This window comes from Ambystoma mexicanum, chromosome 3p (assembly GCF_040938575.1).
Source record: "Ambystoma mexicanum isolate Mex_15411 chromosome 3p, UKY_AmexF1_1, whole genome shotgun sequence".
In the NCBI taxonomy this organism is placed as follows: domain Eukaryota; kingdom Metazoa; phylum Chordata; class Amphibia; order Caudata; family Ambystomatidae; genus Ambystoma; species Ambystoma mexicanum.
In genome coordinates this window covers 365,403,002-365,426,572 of record NC_090925.1, presented here as the reverse complement: position 1 = coordinate 365,426,572, position 23,571 = coordinate 365,403,002, and the positions used below count along the sequence as shown (strand labels likewise).

The window sequence follows — 23,571 nt, the reverse complement described above, 5'->3', positions numbered from 1 at the left end:
AGAGGTTTTAGTCCTGCATGGGGGCAAGGAGGATAGGTAAGGCCACTGTGCGTTTGTGAGATAGCCGTGTAGTTCCTACATGTGCATGATAAGGGATCCTAACCGGCTTACCTCTCGTATCGATTATCGTGGTGAAAAGGTATCGCTGTGCAACGCGGGTACGTTCGCGCGGTGTCTGTGCATTCGAAAGGTGCGCGTGGACGTCAAAGAAGGACTACCGGCAGAGTTATGTCGGCATCCTTATGCTAACCGTGAGGTCATTCTACAAAAACAAAACATAAACCCGGAAGAAAGAATCACATGTGTCATCTTTCTCCCCCCTCAGTAACGATCTATGGAGGGTTATACTAAAAAACTGGCAAATTGTTCATACTGAAGATTTTAGACCCAAAAGTCCGAGATTTGCCTTCAAACGGATGCCGAATCTCCGAGATAAATTAGTACACACCTACCCGATGAACAAAAATGAGACACCACTGACACAGTCTACACTGTGGGGTCTACCGCCAGTTAGTGGGCATTATGCATGCGGACAATGCTCAGTTTGCCACCTAACCAAAAATCTGAAACAAATTGACCTCAATGGTCGGATGTGGAAAGATAGATCTTTTTCAAATTGCCTGACTAAATGGGTGATCTACGGAATAAAATGCCCCTGTGGGTTAATATATGTAGGTAAAACCATTAGGCCCATCAAAATGCGAATTGGCGAACACCGTTCAGCTATTCGCAATGGTACCCCTGACAAACCACTTGTACCCCACTATGCAGAAGCTAAACACACTTGTGAGGACGTGTTCTGGTTTGTCATTCAAACAACCAAAGGCCACCCACGTGGTGGCAACAGGGACCTGTCTCTCAAAAAATTGGAACAGAAATGGATTTACAATCTCAAAACCGCCCAATCCGGCTTAAATATTTCCGTGGAATGGAAACTTTTTATCCACTAATGGCACACACACTCATTTAGTTCCAACAGATCCCCCCAGACATCCTCAACTCACCACACCATGAATAGCATCGCATTTTTAGATGGTAGTTAGAATGGCTGAGAGACACTACCATCTAGATAGAACGATCATGGTCAGCTAAACTTCAACATAGATTACAATGACACATATCACAAGATGGAACACAGTGAACCATTGTGATATGTAATCGTCAATAGGTAATGTACATATTAGTTTCCATGCCATTATACTATATACCCTGGTATAACTGCCCATTGTTGTGTACAGATCGATGGCTTTAGTCAGCATTTGGAATTAACCTGACCCTGATTAAACATTTTAAGAACCACGTGAGCGCTTACGATGTCTGCAGTAAGACCAGCTGACATCTGAATTTAAATTAGTAATTATGACAGCATTTGGCTGATATGTGTACACGACAAATATGCATCATGGGGGTCATAATAATATCCATGAGAGGATATGTTCCTTTTGTTCCACATTTCCGCCCTACCCAGGGGATTGGCTTGCCTTTTATTGCTTGCCACAGTCACTTCATCCACATCCAAAATGGCTCCCCGTTCCGCAATATGTGGGTAGTCCTTCCTCGATACCTTAGCCTAAGGATGCTGACATAACACTGCTGGTAGTCCATCTTTGACGTCTATGCACGCCTTTCGATTGCACAGACACTGCGCGAACGTAACCGCGTTGCACAGCGACACCTTTTCACCACGAGCATCGATACGAGAGGTAAGCTGGTTAGGATCCCTGATCATGCACATGTAGGAACTACACGGCTATCTCACAAACGAACAGTCGCCTTACCTATCCTCCTTGCCCCCATGCAGGACTAAAACCCCTTGGAGCGAGCAACGTTCAAAGCCGGCATCTAATAATGAAATAGAAGTGACTAACTAAAGTCAGTACTCTGGATACTCACCATCAAGCAGGTGGTGGGTACCAGGAACCAAGACCCTGACAACAATTAAAAATAACGCAGAATTTACATATACCTCTATGTTTGATCCATAGACTCCATGATGCATTGTGGGAAATGTAGTATCCAAACATCTACATAAACTGTGTCCACCGCCAACACACAGCGTGGGAATCGTTAATCAGACGGTAAATATCTATTACCTTTATATATAATTGTGACAGGAATTGTCCAAAAGTCACTCCCTTATTGATTAAAATTATGTATTGATCTATAGCTTGAACTCCCTGGACGGACTGATCTGCCGCCATAACTAGATTGACTAAGTGCAATTGCCTCGCCCATCACACCACAAGAAATTACCATAAGGTTAGCAAGCTATTTTTTTTATGATAATCACACCACTGACACAAGGCTTATTTTTTTTATATATTGAGTAAATCTTACATTTGCCTCAATTTCTATCCATTCCACAGATGACTAGACTGGCACATAGGCGCCATGCTGACAGTGTAACCTGGTTCTAAACCTACTGCGTCCTGAAGACGGGTCCTGGGACACCATTGATGAGCTTTATACTGCAACAGTGTTGTCCTTTGCCCCAGAAACACATCAGATTGTAGACGCTATTATACTATGTTTATGTATAATTTAAACGTGATCAAGTCACACCATTACTAACGTCACGCAAACCAATGAATGCCTATGAACTGCAAACACATTATTGTTAACAACAGCCAGATTTGTGAAGTGGTATTCTCTCTCTCTCTATTGTGGTTTTCACAAATGATGAACGCTCAAAATGATGTTTTATGTTTTTTATTGTTATGTGTTGAGAAAATAATGATTAAAATATGCTAATTGTATTACCTTGATCGTGGTGGTAGATATAATCTCATGAAACTTCCACTTTGAGGACTTTCTTTGATAAATAGCCCCTTTGGTGTGTTAGAGGTGGGTAGCTAGTGCTTAGTGTACTTGTTCCTTTTATGTATCCACTTTTACCTTAAGATACTGAGAAAGGTGCTCCCGTTTCTACCCTGGAAGCTCAGGCCGCCAGTGGTAGCTGCCATGATTCTGAGCCGCCTGGATTACTGTAACTCGTTATATCTGGCCCAACGTAAGAGCATTGGCCAGCGGCTGCAGCGCCTACAAAATTTGGCTGCGCGTGCGGTTACGGGTTCTCCTTATTGGGCCCACATCTGCCCAGTTCTGCGCTCCCTACATTGGTTGCCGGTGGCCCAACGTATTAGGTTTAAGGCACTTTGCTTGGTTCACTGTGTGCTACACAATCTAGGGCCGGAATATCTTCGGGTTAAATTTACCCACTATCTTCCTTATCGGACATTACGTTTGGCCTCAGCCTGTCTGCTGTGCGTACCGTCCTTCTGTCGTTCTCGTATTGGTGGCCGGGTTTTTTCGGTGGCCGTGGCCCAATTATGGAATGACCTTCCATTTGCACTTGTCAAATCATTTGGCATTCAGAAGGGCCTTCAAGACTTCCCTGTTTTGAAGTCGGTTAGTTAGATGGACATGCCAACCGGTTGCCTCCCTCTCTAGCACCATGATACCTTCAGGTGACTGTGCGCTTTATAAGTTGTCATAACATAACATAATAAGGCGGTCGGTCATCTGTGTATTTATTGGAAGTATCTTGACGAGACTGTTGCAAGGATTTCCTGCAGGGGTTCCATGTAGAGGCTGGAGATTTCCAGGAACCGGATGGAGCCTTGTGGAAAACACAGGTTACAGTGCAGCATGGATATTTGTTAAGGTGGAGGAGTTGGCTTCTGTTGGATTGGTAGTAGATGAACCACTGCAGGAAGGTTTCGTCAAAACCCAGGCACATGGCAAGAATGTTGAGGAGAGTATCATAGTCGACAGAATTGAAGTGGCAGAAAGGTGAGCAGGACAAGGAAGCAGAAATCCTATGTCGGGGATGAGTAGAAAGCCAACAAGAACTTGGTTAGTTGTGGTGTCTGTACTGGGTTGTGGCCAGAAACCGGATTAGTACTCCTGCAGGGTTGTGTTGAGTGATCCTTTCATGTAACTAGATGGAAACAGTCTTCTCAATTACTTGGCCAATGAATGTAGATATATAATGGGGCAATAGTTGGCAGCCATGCCATCTAGTTTGAGTGTGGGTTTCTTTTGCATGTGTTCTCAAGGTCTTCTTGTTGGTGAGAGTATCTCCAGAACTATCTGCATGTGCAGATGGTGTTCTTGCCTTCAATGAGTCTGTGTGCACCAAGGTGTGAGGGGTTAAGTTTCAGTGGTGCCTGGGTGTTGGCAGTCTCAGTTAAAGTATGGTTAAGTGGGTTGAACATTGACATTCTCTGAGGGGTCAGAGTTGGGGGCCAAGGTGAGGAGGTTCCATTCCAGTCACCCATGGCTTCAGTTCTTTAAGGAGCATTGGGGCGTCTTGGTTGGATTGGGTTGGCCCCAGTGGGGAGAGGTGTGTGGTGTTGCATGATAGGTATGGCTGCTTGGTGTGCACTGTTCAAAAGTGGGGGCATATGACAGCTAGAGCGTTGGTGAATACCAGCTTGAGTGTGTTGCCTTTGTTGTGGATTGGTTCTATCAGGAGATGCTTGATATCCATGGTGTTGAGCAGCTCAAGTAGAGTGTCTCTGGTTTTCTTCAGGTCTAAGGTTTCATAGAGACAGTCCTTGTTGGTTTGGAGTGGTCAGTAGATGAAGGAGAAGGAAGCGGTCTTAGTGTGGGTTAGCTGGAATGGGAGGAAAGGTGTTCCACTGATGCCAGTGCGGTGTGCTCCTAAAGGATGCATGTCCATGACGTTTTGTGGATAAAAGCAACCCCTCCTCCAGTCTTCATCTTGCGGTTCTTGTGTTGAATGCTATAGTTGTGGGGATTATTTGTGTGGGGTAGTAGCAAGCAATGCCTGGCTGATAAAGAGTGCATCTAGGTTGTGAATTTGGTGAAGTCAACAAGGTCTGATGCATGGAGTACTGAAGAGTGAGCATTGATATTCATAAGGTCATATATTTTGTTTTTAGAGATGAAGTGTGGGTAATGATTACTAGAATGTAGATGAGGTTGTGTGGGTTGAAGGTAGGCGGGTGAAGAATTGGTGTTTGCATGTGTGTGTGTGAGGTTTGGAATGGATAGGGGCAGGTAGAGTTTGTTGTACATGATGCTGGCTTATCTATGATGCATGGAATAGGTAGGACCAAACAGGAATTGCCCTTTTTTCACATTAGATGCATGGGTGAAAGACGCTTTAGGATCTAAGCGAAGAATGGAAAGAAAGAGGCACGGCGGGCAAAAAGGGTAACAAAGGCCTAGCACGTGGGTGGGTCAGAGATCATATGACCCAGATCCATTTGCAACAGCTGACCAACTGCAAAAGAAACGAAGGCGGGAGGCAACATAAGAAAGGAACTCTATGTACATATGATTTGGGCTTGCCTACTAAAACAGTTACAACTAGCCACAAAAAGAGCAGCAAGACTGACCTTTGGACTTTACCAGTTTTACACACTTCTCCAGCCCTATAATTACTGAAGTGGCAACCAATTGAGAAGAGAATGACCCTTAAAACACTGTGCATGACCCAGCAAAAACATTGGGGGAAAGGGCCTTTCTGTCTTGCTAAATACCCTACACAGTAAACCCCAACAAAAACCCTACTATTGTTGTCCTCACAGAAGCTCACACCCCCTAAAATGAGTAGAATTTCTTTTTAGACCAATTCTTTGGAACACAAACACACCACTACCTAGACAAGAGCAAAACCACAAAGCTTTCAAAGAGCACTACACAACTGTCATGCACCCACCCATAGGGGTCGTGATCAGTCGAGTTCCCAAAGGAAAGAAATGTAAGGCAATTCATTATTACCTTGTCTACTTGTCTCTTGTCTCTAATGTTAATCGTTGTGTACCCATGTAAGTCCTTTTAAATGATGTTCCAATTCCAATCGCAGGAGCATTTTCTTTTCCCTTCTGCTTTCCCTATAGCCGTGAAGCAAATTTCCTTGTGAAAAAAATGCATGTAAAGATAACAATAAAAGGGCCATACTCTTCAAAGAATATGCGAACAAGCAAAAGAGGACCAGAATCTGCCCCTTCCCAGTCACCGCTCACTTACACCACCCATCCAAGTTCCGATCCCTAACTTTTTTAGGAATCTGGATATGGGTGCTATGTAGAGAGTTCTGTTGTTCCTCAGATCGTTGTACGACTTACATACAAAGCAGGCACAGTTAGAAGAAATGGATGCACTTTAAATGTGATGAAAATGTTATATATGGTATTTCAGTTAAGATAGCTCAATGAGAGATCATCCATCAAAGACTTAAGGTCACAAAATGAAATCCAAGCTGAGGGACTCAGCCTTATACCCTTCTAAGGTTGGGCAAACTGAGTCCTCAATGAGATGGCCATCACCCATTATTCAAGCACCAAGAGGTAGGGGACATATTAGATTGTAATAAGAAATGTGATTTGTTAAAAAAAACTCCAATACATAAATATATTAAATGACTCTTTTGGGTGGCCCTCCCATGAAATACGGGTTCTCAAACTGATTATGAAAGAAACTATGAAATGAATACTCCTCCTATTTTCCTTTCTTTCTCCTTTGTCTCGCACAGCACATCCAAGTCCAATGGACCCAGCTTTACAGCTCACGCACCTGAAGGATACAGTGTGTCCTATACAAGGGCCATGCCTTACATTCCCAAAGAACCATGGCGGTCATTACCCATGGTACATTGAAGAGTGGACTGTGTCAAAAGCCTCTACTTTAGCCTCCAAGAATATGTGCTTAATCATCTACAAAGTGCACCAAAAGTTGCAACTAGACTCCTCCTTAGACTGAAAAGATGGAAACACGTCACCCAGGATCTTCAAACACTTCAGTGGTTCTTTTTTAAATGTAGACTCCAAGACAAACCTCCCTGTATCGCTCACCATGCCACACACAGCAGGAGCTCATAAACCACTAGGAAGATCATCTACTACACGCCTACCCAAAAGCTTTTATCCAGTCACCAATCGAGCACCATGCATGGACAATATGCACAGACGTAGACCACCTGTCCTTTGCAAAATCAGCCTGTTCATAAGACCACCAAAGAAAAAGTATTTGACTGCACACCTTCTAAAGACCAGAACAATCGTATTGTTACAAAGTACGAGGCATCAAAGACTGACACAATGACCCAGTGAACTTCTAAAGTCACAAACAAGAATGCACTTGGGACCATATTCAATCAGCTACATTTCTCCAGCTCTGCCGCCTTGCAGACACAAGGCATCAACCTGCCTCCATCCAATTGTAAAGACCAGATAGGGACCAGAGGGGCCATAGGAATGTATACCATCTTTTGTACTGCAAAATAATGACTGCATGCCTGCTTAGCCAGACCCTACTAGGCCAGTTTAAGCAGCCCCGTACAGAGACCGGATTGCTCAGGACTGTCCAGAATAACTATCACTCAACAATCATAAAGAAATGGAATAAGGAACTGTGCTACCACAATTAATTCTAATGGTACAGGACCATTCTTACTTTCCAAAAGGAAGCAATCTAAAACCCTACCGGGCTGGTCTAGTCCATAAACTCAGAGCAACAGGACTCCTCAAGAGTCTCCCTAACTACCTCTTCTACCCAAAGCCTCTCAACTAACAAACTCACCTTTCCATCTACTGTCACCTCTATATTAGATACATGACCCAGAAGCACCCTGCCACGACACACATACCATCACCACATTAACTACCACATAGACACTAAAGCGCAGTCCACAACATGTTTAGCTCGACCACATAATCCCCTCCACAGAGACTGGTGTTCTCCCAGTATTCCCACGTTGGCAGCTAATAAATATTGGGTTTCCCTCTTTACGTCTCGCTAACACCCAAGGGTCGCTGTCACAAACCACACAGAACCATATCGGCATAGAGGACTTTGGTATTTCTGGCCTGTACCCATCAACAACTCACGTTCCGCTCGTTCCTGCCTCTCACTGCCCCCACTAAACCTCTCCACTTTCGCTTCATTACACAATCATGCAGCAAGAGCAGAAGTGTGCTAAATAAGACTACTTTACATTACTTAAGACAGAGAGATTTGTAGCTGGCTAGCAAGAGCTATCTTAAGACTTTGGAATAGTTCACCTTGCATTGGCTATTTATAATGGAGGAATAATTCTCATGGATTAACATGTCTTGATGCCTGAATGGTTCCCTTTCCATTGCTGAATGGGAAATGTAATTTAGCAAAGTTCATTCTCTTTGCTGCTCAAGAGAGCTGAAAGAAGTTTAGTGTATTTTATTTGCCTGTTTGTCTGCAGCTTCATTCCTCTGCTAAACCACATCACACAAGAAATTAGGAAGGACCGCACACACGGGAACTCGGCCCCAAGCAAAACTGTATGTAGCACAAAGCACAGAAAAATAAATAATAAGTGAACCAGCCTACTCAAACGCATAGCCCTCACAACCCCAGGCCATTTTAGAGTTCTCACCGATCCAGCATACCTGTTCCAAGACCAATGTGCAAACACTGCAGAGACATGTCTGGGTTCCTTGCGTGAACCTTGGCACAGGCAAAGGGAAGGAAGAAACATAACTCAACATAAATCTCTTTGAGGACCAGTAATGTGTGAATTGATGGTGCTCAATAAGTAAGGGTCAACGCATCATTTGACCAATATTCAGTTATTAGTTCATTACTTTTTAGGTGCCAAGAATTATTACATATTTGGTTAAGTAATCAGTAATTATAAATGGGTTTTATTTGTAAGCTAAAAATCTGTGGTGTTTGTGCTGCAGTAATCAATACTTTGCCTTTTTAGGGTCAGGTTTATTGGCGAATAGAGAGCTGTACTGCAAGTCTGCAGTGTCTTCTATCCTCCGTTTTTGCATTAAAATGAACTAGGCCTATAGAAGCTACTTGTGGCTTTTAAAATAAATAATGCAGGTTTAGATTTCTCTTTAGAAAGTCGCATTTCTAGCTAGATGTTTACTTAGGTTTCCTAAAGTCAAAGAGAAATGCTCCATCTTAGTTGGTCTTCCAGACAATTTTGAGTGAAAGCCAACGGTGCCAGTAAAAACACAGCACTTTCCGAGAAATAACAAAAGCCGGGCAAACCAGAAGGAAATTATTGAGAGTTACCAGGCCTCCAGATAAGAATTCAAGGTAAGAGTACCTTACTCCTCATTTTGGGAAGTTGGAAATTAAATTATTTGTTATGGAATGAAAAGGTAGTTCTCATTCCAAACTGGAGTATTTTTATGTAAGGAAAAATATAATTTAAATTGTACAAAATAGCGATTTGTCTTGGAATGCATACGTTCTTTGCAGCTTTGGATTCTAGTAAATGAAAAGAAGTAAGGGTCAGACCCGTGCATACTTACTTGGTACTCCCTATTTTCATTGGTAGGATTATTGGTCTCATTTTCGTGTATGAATAGTCAGCTCTGTCATCTAGAGCTCTGAAAGTTATGCTCAGCTCAAATAAAACTGACGGGTAAGAAGTGGCTGTTGACGAGGTTCAAAAGGCGGTGTACCCTCAGCTAAATTATCGTCATTATTAAGGTTTCATCTAGGGAAAGTGTCTGCAACATTGGGCTCTCAAGATGTTTGGGACTACAAGTCCCATCAGACTAAGTCGGCAAAGTCAATGGTGAGGGATCATTGGAGTTGTAGCCCAAAACATTTGGAGCGCCGAAGGTTGCAAACGCCTAATCTAGTGCTTGCGTCAAAAATCCACCAAAGCAGATAAGCGGTAAATCGCAACCTAAGTTTACAGATGGGTGACTGATTTTCACAAGGCTGTTTCTCAAAACCACGCTGCAGAAAGGAATGGGCTATTCTATCATAATTCAATACTAAACAGCAGTGGCGTATAGACTGCACCATACCACACCATAAGCATTCAATGTTTGTAAAGGCACACACACCCCGGTGCAAAGGCAGTTGTCACTTACCAAGTCATGTCCAGCATCATATTGTAATATGCCAACTTTAGATTTGTGGAGGACATTTTACACTGGGCTGACATTGTACCACTAACTCCTGCTGGTCTGAGAAGTTCATTTGCAAATACAACACGCCGCATCTTCCCAGATGGGTGGGCGACATGGGGATCAAGCACCAGGCAGGAAGTTATCAAACGTGGGTTGTTTGATATGTGACATATTCTGAGCTGCAAAAGCCTTAGTTACTGAGCAAGACAGGGATCAAATAAAACACAATGGGCCTCATTAGGAGGTAGGTGGCCGCAGAATGAATGGTGCCGGTAAGGGACCGGCGCCGTTCATTCCGGGCCGCCACATTACAAGGTCTGCAGCGGGTCCCGCTCTGGACGCCTGGCCAGACCAGACGTGCAGAGCGGGTCCCACTAGAAGACCAGGATGCTAACAACGGGCCTGTCATTAACGGGCCCGTTGTTAGCATCCTCCCCATTGAGCCCTATGGGTGCTCAAATGGGAATGGGCATGTACCGGGTCCGGGTCCTGAGAATGGGAATTACCTGGCCCGCTAAAGTCAGCATGGGCCGGTAATTCCCTATTTCTGGTACCCGGACCCGATACCCGGTTTGGGGGTAGCCATGCCACTAAAAACGGCATGGCTACCACCAAACTCTTAATGAGGCCCAATGCCTGTGCGGATGAAGAGGGGACTTGTCTTTTGCATTCTGTGTTGGAGGGCTTATTACTCACAAATTCCCATGAGCCGTAAGGTCTTGCTGTGTACAGCTCTACGGGAAGCCTATTCTGATCCAGTCCTGGAGGCCTCACATTTCGGGCCAGCAACTAGACTGTGGCCCACTTCGCACTGCATATGAATCTAAAACAAATTCACGAGCAACAAACATGCATGATGAACACAGGCCCAGAAATGGGCAACCAAAAATTAGACTGATGAAATCACAGGTCCCATGACAGAAAGTTTAAGAACCGTGAACACGTATAAAATGGCAAGAAAACGTGAAATAGCCTATGACACAGACATGCATAAAGTAATACCATTTGAAATGGTGCACTTTTTAGCAATGCTCACAACACTCCAACATTTTTCCTACCAGACTTCCCAAAAATCAGACAATTTTTAACCCCACTCATAGTGCATTTCAAAATGAAGCAAGAGAAAAAAAAACACCATATCCTGCACCGATTAAGCTATTTTTTCACTCTTCTAGGGAAAACAATTTGGACCCCCAAACCACCAATAAGTAGACTCTGCACCAATCAAATATCTACAAAGAAAATGCTGAACAAAATAAAAAACACCCCCACAAACTCATCGAATGCCTACATTCCAGCTTCTGCAATGGAACAGAAATTGCCACGGTTAACATTTTGGAACTGTCAAAGCAAGCAGATGAGAAATGTATGCTTCCTGATATTATGAACTGGGAGAGAGAAAAGAGAGAGAGGAAGAGAGGGACTGGGAAAAGAGAGAGAGAAAAGAGAGCTAATAAAGAGAGAGAGAGAAAAGAGAGAGAGAGAGAGAGAGAGAGAGAGAGAGAGAAGCAATGTGAGAACGTGAAATGGAAGCTATCTGCAAATGTAGGAGAATGGAGAGATCATGTTGTTTTGCCTTCTTAGGCCTTATCAACCCTTGACAAATACTTAATTCTTTGTTATGCCTTGCCATCCCTTTTTATTTCTCACTGTACCATGTTATGCCTTGTTATTTGAGGTTTCATGGTCGAGTGCGTCTCTCACTGACCAGCTCACCACTCTTCTTTCTACCTTCTACAACACGGCTCCATTGTGTCCCACTGCAGTTCCACTTCTAGGTGTCACACTATAATTACTCTTGCTGAAATTTACTCCCATGTGCCCCCCTGTGATTTTGCTCCTAGGTGTGCTAATGTAATTTTGCTACAAGTTGTCACACCTTAAACATGCTCATAGGTGTCCATAAAGAGTTTTCCCCTGGAGCGATTTCACTTCGCTGTTGACTGGATACCCACTGCTTGTGAGGAATTTGCCAATCTACATGGTGGGTGTGCACTCACCTAGGCTTTTTGAAATTGTGTATGAAAACGAATGATGGTAGATCCACCTCTAGAAAATGTGTGGGGATAATCTGTCTATGCTCACTGCACGACATACACATAGACCTGTGTATTTTGAGTGGACAAAGCCTACAAGCGCAGACATTGCTGTCAAATTTAGTTGGAATGCGACACCCACGAGTACAGCAAGGCATCTCAAAAGGGGGAGGGCAAAACATTCCCCCTGCCATGGCTAGCATAATTAAATAACAAAGGTCCCATGGATCCGCCCTATTATTTTTGTTGGCCCTGCAGAAACGGTGGCAGCAATTAAACATAATTAGCATGCTAATAGATTATACTTCAAACAGGCCCACATGGGGCCGAGCTGCATAGGCCACCAAAAGACAGGAAACCCCCCAACAACCATTGATATGCACTGTGTCAACCTGAAGCCAGTATGAAGGGCAGTGAAGTGTCAAGGCTGGTACACGTGTTTACAGTAGGCAAACCCTGCAGGGGGACCCCATTCAGAGAGTAGGAGTTTGTGATTTGATTGAGACAGAAAGTCTGTTCTCGCCACCACTTCGAGGGAGACCTGCCTTTAATAAGGAATCACAGAGAGCTCAATTAACCAGAGAGATCCTTTGATCCATAAGAGACGGGTAGATGGGTGGGACTTAGTAGTACATGTTTTCACCCCTTTACCTTTCCTGTTGCAAAGCACTCTGGTTAGGGCCTCACGCATAACAGAAGATTGTTGGTGGGGACCCAGGAATGGTTTGTTAAGGTAGGCCTTGCCTACACCAATCACTAGGGCCCATTTGGATTTAAAAGAGGGTTGAGCCCCTCTTTTGGCAGATCATCTGAAGACTTTGCAAGGAGTAACAAGAGGAACTCCAAGAGGGAAGCAAGAACACATCACCCAGGGAACAAAGGGAGATACTGAATCGAGAGGAACCAGTGCCCAGCCAGCACACAGCCTGCCATGTTAGGCTCTGCAAGCAGGCTTTCTTAGGTGCGAAGTGCCAGAGAGTCTCTGAACCAAACCAAGGACAAGGCTGTTGCCTGCAACACTCTCCTCAGCTTTGGCCGGTCTGCCTTAAAGGATGATACAAGCCCAGCGAAGAGGCTAGGAGGAGTGTTCAGACAAGCATCAACCAGCGTTCACCTTTAAAGCTATTTAAAGGCAGTCAAGCCCCTCTAGCTGCAATCCACTGCACCGCTGACTGTTGTCATGCTGCAGGCACTCACGCCACCCGAGTCGCCTCGACCAGTGCTTCAGACCCGCCAACAAGCACTAAGACAACAATTCCTGACCCTGAGCCAATGCGTAAGCCAGCCTACAGCCATCCGTCCAGCCTCGCTTGTCGTACTGCCTGTCACCTAGTACCGCAGCTGTCTCCTGTCTTGAACTCTGTTGCAGGAGCTGCAAAGCGCCCTGAAATCGACTCTACACTGTTAAGCACCAAGAACTTCTACAAGCACAAAGTGCATTATTGTTTTGTCCACTTGGTCCTTCTCGAATGCCCCTAGTGACATTGTAAGACCCATTGCTCCCTCTGTGCTGAAACCAAGTATCCTTGAACTATTGAGGGTAATTACTTACCGACTACCCTCCTGTCAGTATACAGAGTGCATCCCTTTTCCTCTTGAAACTGTCTGTCCTCTGCATTCCTTTACAGGGTGGGTTATATTTTGTAGCATGCTAAAACTGTCTGTTGAAGAATAATAAAGTAGATATTTGTATACAACCTTGACTGGACAGTCCCTTTTATCATTGTGTAATAATTGTATTTTCGCTGTGTTGCAACTAACCAACAAACCATGACCTTGCAGAGATAAGCTTGCCGTTCCATCAACAGTACCAAAACTGGACAAGGAGGAGGTTTATAATTTGCTTGTGTTTCTAATCTGTTTGCATCCCTTTTGGTGTATTACAGGTGTGAAGCTGATTGATGGTTTAGAAACCGATATTCATCCCCGGACCACTGGTGCCCCGGAAGTTGATTTGTCACACTGCTGCCCGCTCCCTTTTGACTTTGCCGTCTTTCTTCAATATGATTTAGGACAAGGTGTTGCATTCTGTCAGCTGCAAGGAACCCCCATTATATGGTGCCTTGGGACTTCTCACAACTGCGCGACCCAGGGTGCTACACTAGCAAAACGTCGTCATGGCCACTCTGGATAGATGGTCCAAAGACCCATCAAAATCTCCAATTACTGCATTCGGCAACAAAATGCTCAAATTCCACGATACAACTCACTATGCACATAGCAACTAGGCCACCACAAAAGGCAATTGAACACCCCTCCCAAAAGACTTCAAACAAAAGAACGCTAAACCGCTTCAACCAACATATATATTAGTGTCGCCACCATCGAATCCTCACACTACGGGCAAACAAGGCTCCCCTCGGTGCACAGGTGCATACCTCAAGTGTTCAGCTAGGAAAAGAACCACACACAGTACTCTGCCGCTACATAGCTCCACGCATCAACAACACAGCAAAGCTACATTGCTTTTTCCCTCTTTCTGCACTAGCAAAGCACAGCCCCCTGCTTTCAGAGTCTAGACCACACCAAAGATCATACAAAAGGCAGAATAGCACAAGGTAAAACCCAATACCAAACCAACAGAACTGTCCACGGCAACTCAAACTGGGATATTTCCTTCATCATTGGTACACATTTCAGAAAGTAGCACAAACCAAATAATGTACAGTTTTAAGTGTATTATCTGATCACAACAATTGAGAGTAAAAGATAAATCACGTTACAGTTGAATATTGCAGTCTTTTCATTCCAACCTCTTTGCTACTATTTCTCATTCCTTTAGTTAGAATTGGAACATCTCCACATACGAAAAGCAATGTGTGTAGTGTCATGTACACTGCACCCACAATTGTCGTAGTGGTCTCCCTGTGCCGAGGCGTGTCCAAATATAGGGGTCTTTGGGGCCAAACCTGGGCTGTCCAGACTGAATCCTTGTTAGGAAGGGGGTGGGAGAATGATGGAAGAGGTAGACAGGAGTAGTATAAGCGTGAATGCATGATGATAGAAAAGTAAGCAAGTAAAGGATAGACAGAAGATGTTCTCTATCATTCTCTCTGTTTACCAATATAACAACATTCCCAAAGAAATGTTACGTACTCGCTGACTCAATTATCTTACGGGTGCAATTTCTTCTGGTGTGCAGGTTTACATCTCCCCTCACATCACTTGAAGCGTATTTCAGAGTGATAGTTATCCAAAACCAGTTTTCGGATCCGCTTCCGCTTTCATGCTCAGGGAATCAAAGACTAGAGGAAAGCGTGCAAGCTTACTTTCAAAACCAAGGACTCAAAAAGCTTTCTTCTGGAAGTTGGGCACTTCAAAGGGAAATAAAACATGATGATCTGGGGATTCCATTGTCACACTGGCATAAAAAACATTCCTGCTACTGTGCAGCCTTAGTAACCATTTGCCTTAATTGTCGGATTACACCGTTCCTTAGTGTTAAGCAAGCTATCAGACAGCAACATCTGGATAAGGCTCGAAACACTGAACTGTGATAATGGGATAGCCTTGTCTTTTTGAAGATCCACGAGTCCTCTTCTATACTGGTCCCGCATATCATCATGGAGTTTATCCCTGTGCTTTGCTACATAGGTTGGGTGATTTTTCAAAAATAAAGGCTACATTTAATGAGGAACATAGATACCCACTCCACCCCCAACAGCGGTATTAACGCTAAACAACTATTGTGGTGGTTTTACACAAGAACTTCTGTGAAAACGTATACAAAGTAACCCGCATTATGTGGTGACCGACTGAAGGATAAGTACCCATTAGTTATTGAAGGGCAGGTAATCCCACTCTTTCACATTTGAGGTAAAGCACACATTAGTTAAGTCTAGCACTTGGTAAAACCCAGTTGTGCCAAAATAAAGCTCTTTGCTCTTTGTAGCTTTGGCGATGCTCTGCCAGGTATCGGGCAGTGCATAAGCAGATTCATAGGTGATGTTTTAACAGGCTTCAAGTGATAAACCAACAGGCCTCAAGTGATGCACTACAAGAACGGAAAGGTCAGGCAAAGCCGCAGCAGTCTGGCCTCCTTCATGGAGAAAGCAAAAGCTATCCTGACCAGGTCAGGCACAATATTAAAGTAGGCTCAGTAGAAGGGACACCAATGAGTGAAGTCATCATCGCCGCACACTGGAATCATATAATAAGGGGCACATAACTCAGAAGATTTAGATCTCTTCAAGCAACCAACGAATTGGATTGCAGGCACTACTTATACAAGTATGGCCCCACTCAAGCTCTATACACCCCTCTTTCGCCCTATTACAGATCACGAAAGACCTTCGGCAGGCTCAGGTCAAACACATCATCCCATTGCCCGGGGGTGTGGGGTAGGGTGTTGGGTGAAAGCTCCAGGTCATTCGTAAAGGAAATCCTGTGAAACTCCACTGTGCACTCTGGTGACTGCTTCACTGGGAGGGCGGCGGGGGCGATCATGGATCTTCTGAGACCTGCGTGGCTCCACATCAAACTTCAATGTAAAGGTGCCCAAAGAAAGGAACACTAAAGAGTGGGTGGCAGTCCTGGCTGCCACAGTGCCAGAGGCGACTCCACCACGAGACGTCAGTCCGCAAACAAAGTGCAGAGTACGTATGGAGAGAAAAACAAAGTGTGAATTAGGTATCAATGATTAAGTCGCACATATGGCATATATATGATCCTTCCAAACACACACACCCATGTCCACACAGACTTATGGCGCGATATTAAATACTACAGGTGATGTATCCCTTCGCCTATATGCCAGAACACTAAAAGAAGGAACTATAAATCCACCATGGAAAAGTGAAAAGTGAAGCGACCCTGCAGGAATATGAACCTCGACTTGCAGATTGTACACAGATCTTACTTAACAGTTGGTGAATAACCCACTAAGCTATTCCGTTTTTAAAAACAAATGGTATGCGATTATTACATAGAGTGGTAACAAGACAATATTTTCGCCCGAGTAAATAGCTCATGTATTAAGTGCTCACTTCAGAGATGGGGGCTGCCTGCAGTTCATAAATCAAAATACTGCGGCCACTCAGGCCTTCTCCTTCCAAGGTTGGCAAACCCATTCAATTGGGCAATAATGACACCAGTTATTACAACACTTAAAAGAAGCAATCCACCAGTAAGCACTATATAGGAACCCAACTGATTATCATGTTTATTTCATGAAAAATATTGGCTTGACGAGGACAATGTATAGTTATATATAAAGTATACAATGTTGTAACATTTTCTATCACCCATTTAGCATTTTTCTTAAAAATCAAAAGTGGGATCTGGGAGACTCGAAAGCTTTGAAAAAGGGACTGGGTCAAAATTCAATGCAGGAACCTTTCACATAATTATCATGAGCTCCCTCGTTCATGTATGCATGGTGCTGCTTCATACATATGTTGTCATGTCGCTTCGAGCAAAAACACAAACAGCTGATCAATTCTTTTTTTTAAACGCTTGAGAACTGAAGAGAGGAACAAACTAAGTTCTGCTCTCAAACAGAATCTCACAACGGCAGAAGTCATCCCACATAATGAAGATACAAAAAAGGTCTACGTAGAACCCCCAAACGACGGTGAATACAAGCTACGTAAAACAAAGGCAGGCGGGCGGACCCCTGCGATAACAGAAAACCTATCCCAGTGGCAGGCCTCTGGCTCCCCCAGTACCTGCAATCCTGGCCGGAGGGCCTCACACTGCTGCTCTGCTCTCAGGGTAAGGTCCATGGGAGCACCTGTTCAGGGGGCACTGCCTTTGTCTGTCTGTCTATGGGTGAAACAGCAAGAACCTCCTCCCCCCTCGTGCTTCTCTCACTTCCTCACTGTTCGGCTTCCTCTCTCTGTTCCAAAGCCCCCCTCTCTTTTTTTCTCGTCCCCTCCCCCATCCCCTTCCTCCCCCCGTTCCCTCCTCCCCACTCCCTCTCTGCTTTCTTTCTGCACAGCGTGTTACACCCACAGCCGCTCCACAAGCTGCAGTGCTTTCCGCCGAGGTTAACGTTACGTCAGGAACCAAGCTCTACACTTATGCTCGCAGGGTGTGTCGTACCCCATCCCTGTACGCAGGGGTGCAGACAAACTCAGCCTAAGAACCAATATCTATCCTTGTATGTGTAGCCTTTGTGGGGCGTCTGGGTACTGTATATTATCTGTGCAGTGTGTGCTTGCTTAATGCATTTTTTCAACCCACACTGAAACTCGCTCCTCATTCAGTAAATATACGTCCATGGAAACAATGACAACAATACCAGGCCTACCACTGAACTTGCAGCGGCGCCTGCGCGCCAAGGCCATTCACATGTACAAATTAGGCATAGTACGTCATAAGCCCCAATGGGACTTCTCGCTGTATGAGACAGGGTACTGTTCAAGTGTACCCACAGATATTATTCACAAAGGTGCCGTGCCAAAGAAAATGTGTTTAGTTTAAGATACCTATGAAAAATGATGTAAGGTTGTTGCATTGCACTCACACCGCTTCGATGTCAGCTTCAAATCATTTTGTATGAATTTATGATGGTATCTTTCCGGTTAGGAGAAGCATTAATGAGGGGTGATAACAGTGGTCGAAGAGGAGCTAACAAAGCAGTCGTTAGAGTTAGGTTTCGTGCAGTTCCGCGAGACAGCACCGTGCTTCAATGCATTCTCTTTACAATCGCAGATAAAGGCAGGAAGGCCCGTCGAAGCTCTAAGACCTCTCTAGAGAATTGCAAGAAGGAGTTTTCCAGCAAGAGGCAGAGTTCCAGAGGGTGGAGGCTTGAGTGTTGAAGAATAGTTTGTACAGGGGACAGTGGAGGCCTACGAGGGCTCGGAGGAAGAGCTTGAAGAGGTACGTAGGTACAATGCTATGCTGTGCCTTGTAGAAAAGGTGTGGGGTTTAAACTGGGAGCCAGTGAAGGCTCTTCAGGGCTGGGCTGGTGTACTCACATTTCTGCAGAGCATGGGTGATGTGGGCTGCATAGTTGTGTGCCCTCTGAAGGTTGTGAATGGAGATCGCCGAGAGGTCAGTGCAGAGGTTGTTTGAGTTATCCAACAGCGAGGTCGATATTGCACGTACCATGGCAGTTAGGCTGGGAAATGATCAGTAGTGACAGGATCCAGCATGTGGCATACATGTTGGGATACCAGTTTCGGGTCCATGTTAGTTTTGGAAATGAAGGTCAAGTCGGCATCTATCACAATCCTTAGGTTTCGTAACTTCTGTGTGATTGGTGAAGCAGGGCCCAAGTCTGAAGGCCTGTTGAATGTAAGGGATATTGTATCTGTTGTGCCAAGGGAGAGGAAAGACCGAGTTACTTTGATTCATGGAACCTTGCATGTGAGTCAAGCATGCAGCTACCAGCTGTCAGCCATTGGGAGTTCTCGTTATGCTTTAGGTGTAATTGGGTGTCATCTGTGTACATGGGGTACCAAAGGTAGCTGGATTGCATGGTTCTGGCAACAGAAGTCATGCAGGTGTTAAATACATTTGGAGATAACCCTGACCCTTGAGCAATATTCCATACCATATATGTTGCATGTGAAAGTATGGAATTGAGTTTGACCTTGTGGGTTTAGTTGTCAAGGAAGGAGATGAGACATTGCAAAGCAGAGTCTCTGATCCTATCCTCAAGCAGGCAGTTAAAGAGCAGGTTGTGGTTGAGGGTAAAACATGCTGCAAATAGGCCCAAAAAGAAAATGACACATGCCTAGTCTTGGTCGGGGAAAAGTGGCCTTATATATCACCCGCCTGCCTATAATGTCAGCTTCACTGCATGTGGCTCCGTAAAAAAGCTATTGGGAGGTGTTGGAAAGATAGAAGGAACGTCATATGCTGAAGCATGAGGGGTTGATGAGTGCAGGTAGGAAGCACTTGTTACCTGCTTGTCGGTTTGGAATCTTTCGATGGGGGGGTAGTCTGGGGTGGGTTTGCCGTATGTGTGGGCCCAAGTTGTGAGCAGTGATGGACGTAGTGGGGGGGTCTTGTCAGAAGTGGCCAGGGCGGGAGTCTGTTTAGTACTTTAGACCTTGTGGGTCGCCTGATGGGACTGAGGGTGTGTACAGTTGCAAGATATGACTAGTGAGGAGTTAGTGAGGGAAGGGCGAAGTGAGGAGGGAGGGGTGGAGCCAGGGCTCAAAGACCTCCTCGGGTGTGGTGGTGAAACTCCTTTCTTGGTTTTAGAGGGTTATGGTTCACTTTGGCATCTTGTAGGTGGAGAGATTGCCAATGGAATGGGGACCCACCAAACATTACTAAGATCAGATAATTTCTTTCTGGGTTAAGTCTAGGCTCAATGTTGTGTGTCCAGTACAGTTGGTTGAAGAGTCCTGTTTTGAGCTGTTTCCTGAAGGTGAAGTGTTTCTCTTCCATGCGGAGATGCTTAGGTAGGGGATTCCAGAGTTTGGTAGTCAGTAAGGGGAATAGGAACTGCCTTGCCGTTTCTTGTTGTAGTTTGAACCAGGACTAATGCAGCGTTACTGAACCTCATTGTCCTGGCCGGCGGATAGTGACAGAATTTCCTAGTGAGGGAAACTGGGCCTTTTCTATCATATGCACGGTGGGTGATGCAGAGTATTTTGTAATGTTTTCTTTTCTTAATGAAGACCCAGTGGAGCATACATAGCCCTGGGGTGTTGTGTTCAAATCATGAAAAGTAATCTGGCCTCTGCGTATGGACTCTTGGTCATTTTTCCATTAGGTTTTCAGGGAGTCAGGGAAAAATGCTGCCTGCATAGTGTAGTCTTGTTAACAACAGTGATTATCACTGCCATTGCCCTTTGGTTAAGTTATAAATAAGATATGAGTCGTCAAGTGCCTAGTTGAAAAAACAACTAGTCTTGACAGTGGTTCCCACATGTAGTTCGAGAATGAGGGTACAGAGCATTGTCTTTCCAAGATTCCTTAATGAGGAGGATGGTAATGGACATGGATGCATCTCATTAGAACAAAGGATTGAGGTGGTGATCGAAGGCGCTGCACTGCAACCCATCAGGTTTGTTTTAGCAGGGTTGCACTTTAGTCTGTTTGATGGCATCCATCCACGTGTGCAGGGCATAGGTTTAGTTCTGGAGAGTATGCTGAAGAATTGGTCTTCAGTTTGTAAAATGTTTGTGTGCCCTCTGTGTAGTTGTAAAAGGTGATGTCTGACAGGTTGATGAGTCTCAGTAAGTGTCATGTAAATGTTCAAAAGAAGAAGTGATAATGTGGATCTTTAGGGTACTCCAAAGGCCAGTAGTCATGGCTTGGATATGTAGTGGGCCATGATGGATGGTGGTTTCGACTCTACTGATGGGGAGTGGTGTGATTCACTGTAGACAACACTCCTTTTATTACATTGTCTCTTAGTCTTCTTGGAATAATCTGTTGGCTGATGGTGTCAAAAGCTGTGGAGATGTGCAGTAGGGGGACAACACTCTCTTAATTTCGTTTGCGTTGTTCTTTAGTATATCCCAGATAGAGCACGGGGTGATTCAGTACTTCTAGATGGTTTAATACTGTGATGAATCAACTTCCGGGGCACCAGTGGTCCAATAATGAATATTGGTTTCTAAACCATCAATCAGCCCCACACCTCTAGTACACCAGAAAGGATCCGAACAGATTGGAAACACAAGTCAATTATAAACCTCCTTGTCCAATTTTGCTAAGGTGGACTGAATGGCAGACGTATCTCTGCAAGGTCGTGGATCGTTAGTTAGCTGCAACACAGTGAAAATACAATTATTACCCAATGGTTAAAGCGACTGTCCAGTCAAAGTTGTATACAAATATCTACTTTATTATTATTACAACAGACAGTTCAAGCACACTACAAAATACAACCCACCCTGTCAAGGAACACAGAGGACAGACAGTTTCACAAAGGAAAAGGGATGCACTCTGGATACTGACAGGAGGGTAGTCGGTAAAGCAATCAGTCTTAACGGTTCAAGATTATTTGGTTTCAGCACCAAGGGAGCAAGGAGTAGTAAATGTCACTAGGGGCCTTTGGAGAAGGAACAGGAGGACGCAAACACAATGTACCTGGTGCTTGAGATAATCTCGATGCTCAACAGCATCAAGTCAGTTCCAGGATGCTTTGCAGCTCCTGCGACAGAGTTCAAGACAGGAGACAGCTGCTGGTATCGGGCAGCAGGCAGTTCGGCAAGCAAGGCTGGACGGATGGCTACAGGCTGGCCTACATAGCGGCTTAGGGTCAAGAATCATTGTCTCTGTGCTGGTTGGCGGATCTAGAACGCTGGTCAAGGGTCTCGGACAGCTTTAGTGACTGCAGCATGACAGCAGTGAGTGGTGCAGCCGGTCACGGTTCGAGGTCCTTAAAAGATGGACGCTGGTTGATGCTGTATGTGGCACTCCTCCTAGCTTCTTTGCAGAACTTTTGTCATCCTTTAAGGCAGACGGCCCGACACTGAGGAGAGTGTTTGTAGGCAACAGCCTTGTCCTTTGTTCAGAGACTCTCTGGTAGTTCCCATCTAGGAAGCGTGCTGGCAGAACCTAGCAGGGCATGCTGTGTGCTGGCTAGGTACAGGTTCTGGAGCTGCTGGATGGGTCCTCTGAGTTCCCAGGGAGATGTTTAGGGGAGGGATCTTGCTTCCCTCTTGGAAATCCTACCCTTCCTTCACTGGCGGAAGCTGTAAGGCAGACTGTACCTTCAGCCAGGGTCCAAAAGAGCCCTTCTTACTCCTTTAAAAGTCGTTGGATGATCTACCAAAAGAGGGGCTCAACCCTCTTTTAAATCCAAATGGGCCCCAGTGATTGGTGCATGCTAAGCCTACCTTACTGAACCAATCCGAGGTCCCCACCAACAATCTTCTGTTATGCGTGAGGTCATAACCAAAGTGCGTTGCAACAGGAAAGGTGAAGGGTGACAACAGGTACTACTAAGTCCCAGCCATCTTCCTGTCTTCTGTGGATAAAAGTGTCTCTGGTTAATTGAGCTCTCTGACTCCTGATCAATGTGCAGATCTCCCTTTAATTTTGTGGCGAGAACAAACTTTCTATCTTCATCAAATCAAATACGTCTTCCCTCTGAAAGGGGGATCCCTGCGGGCGTTGCCTACTGTAAACAGTTGTCCCAGACATGACATTCACTGCCCTTCATACAGAGGGGTGGGAGCTACCTTGAAGCCGACACATTGCATATCAAAAAGGTGTTGGGGTTTCCTGCCCTTTGTTAGTTCTGTGAACAGGTGTCTTTGCAGGGCTGCTTAAATTAACTCTCATCAGTATGCGCTGCTACCACGCAGAACTTAACAATAGGCAGGGCGGATCCATGAGCCTTTGATGTTTGAATTAGGTTGGCCATGGCCGGAGGAAGGTTTTGCCTGATGTACCCGTGGCTGTCACATTCCAGGTGAACATGACAGGAGGACTGCGCCGGTAAACTGTGTTCCACAGAGTAAACTTGACTATGTGTTTGTTGTGCGGTGAGCATTGGGAAATGTGTGTGGATTAGCCCCACACATTTTCTGAGGTTGATCTCCCATCATTCTATTTCTTACAAAAAAAAATTAAAAACCGAGGCGAGTGCCCACTCCCTGTGCGGATCGTCAAATTCCTCACAAAAACTGTGTGTGCCTCATCCAAAATGTTGTTTGTCTCAATAATCCTGGAGATTAATGTATATGAATTTTTCCAGTACTTTTCTAATGTGGTAGTTTACTGAGTTGTTGTGT

The 23,571-nt window shown here is 44.8% G+C and overlaps 1 protein-coding gene across 3 annotated transcripts in view; it reads right to left on the bottom strand.

The window, feature by feature from the left end:
- DNMT3B (DNA methyltransferase 3 beta) overlaps positions 1-17,758 on the bottom strand; it is a 668,820-nt gene extending 651,062 nt beyond the window's left edge. For all 3 annotated transcript variants that reach the window (XM_069651024.1, XM_069651025.1, XM_069651026.1), the window contains exon 1: positions 17,590-17,758. In XM_069651024.1, coding sequence (XP_069507125.1) covers positions 17,590-17,646 — 57 coding nt within the window. In that variant the 5' untranslated portion in view covers positions 17,647-17,758. The remainder of the gene's footprint in view (positions 1-17,589) is intronic.
- Positions 17,759-23,571: the final 5,813 nt, after the last annotated feature.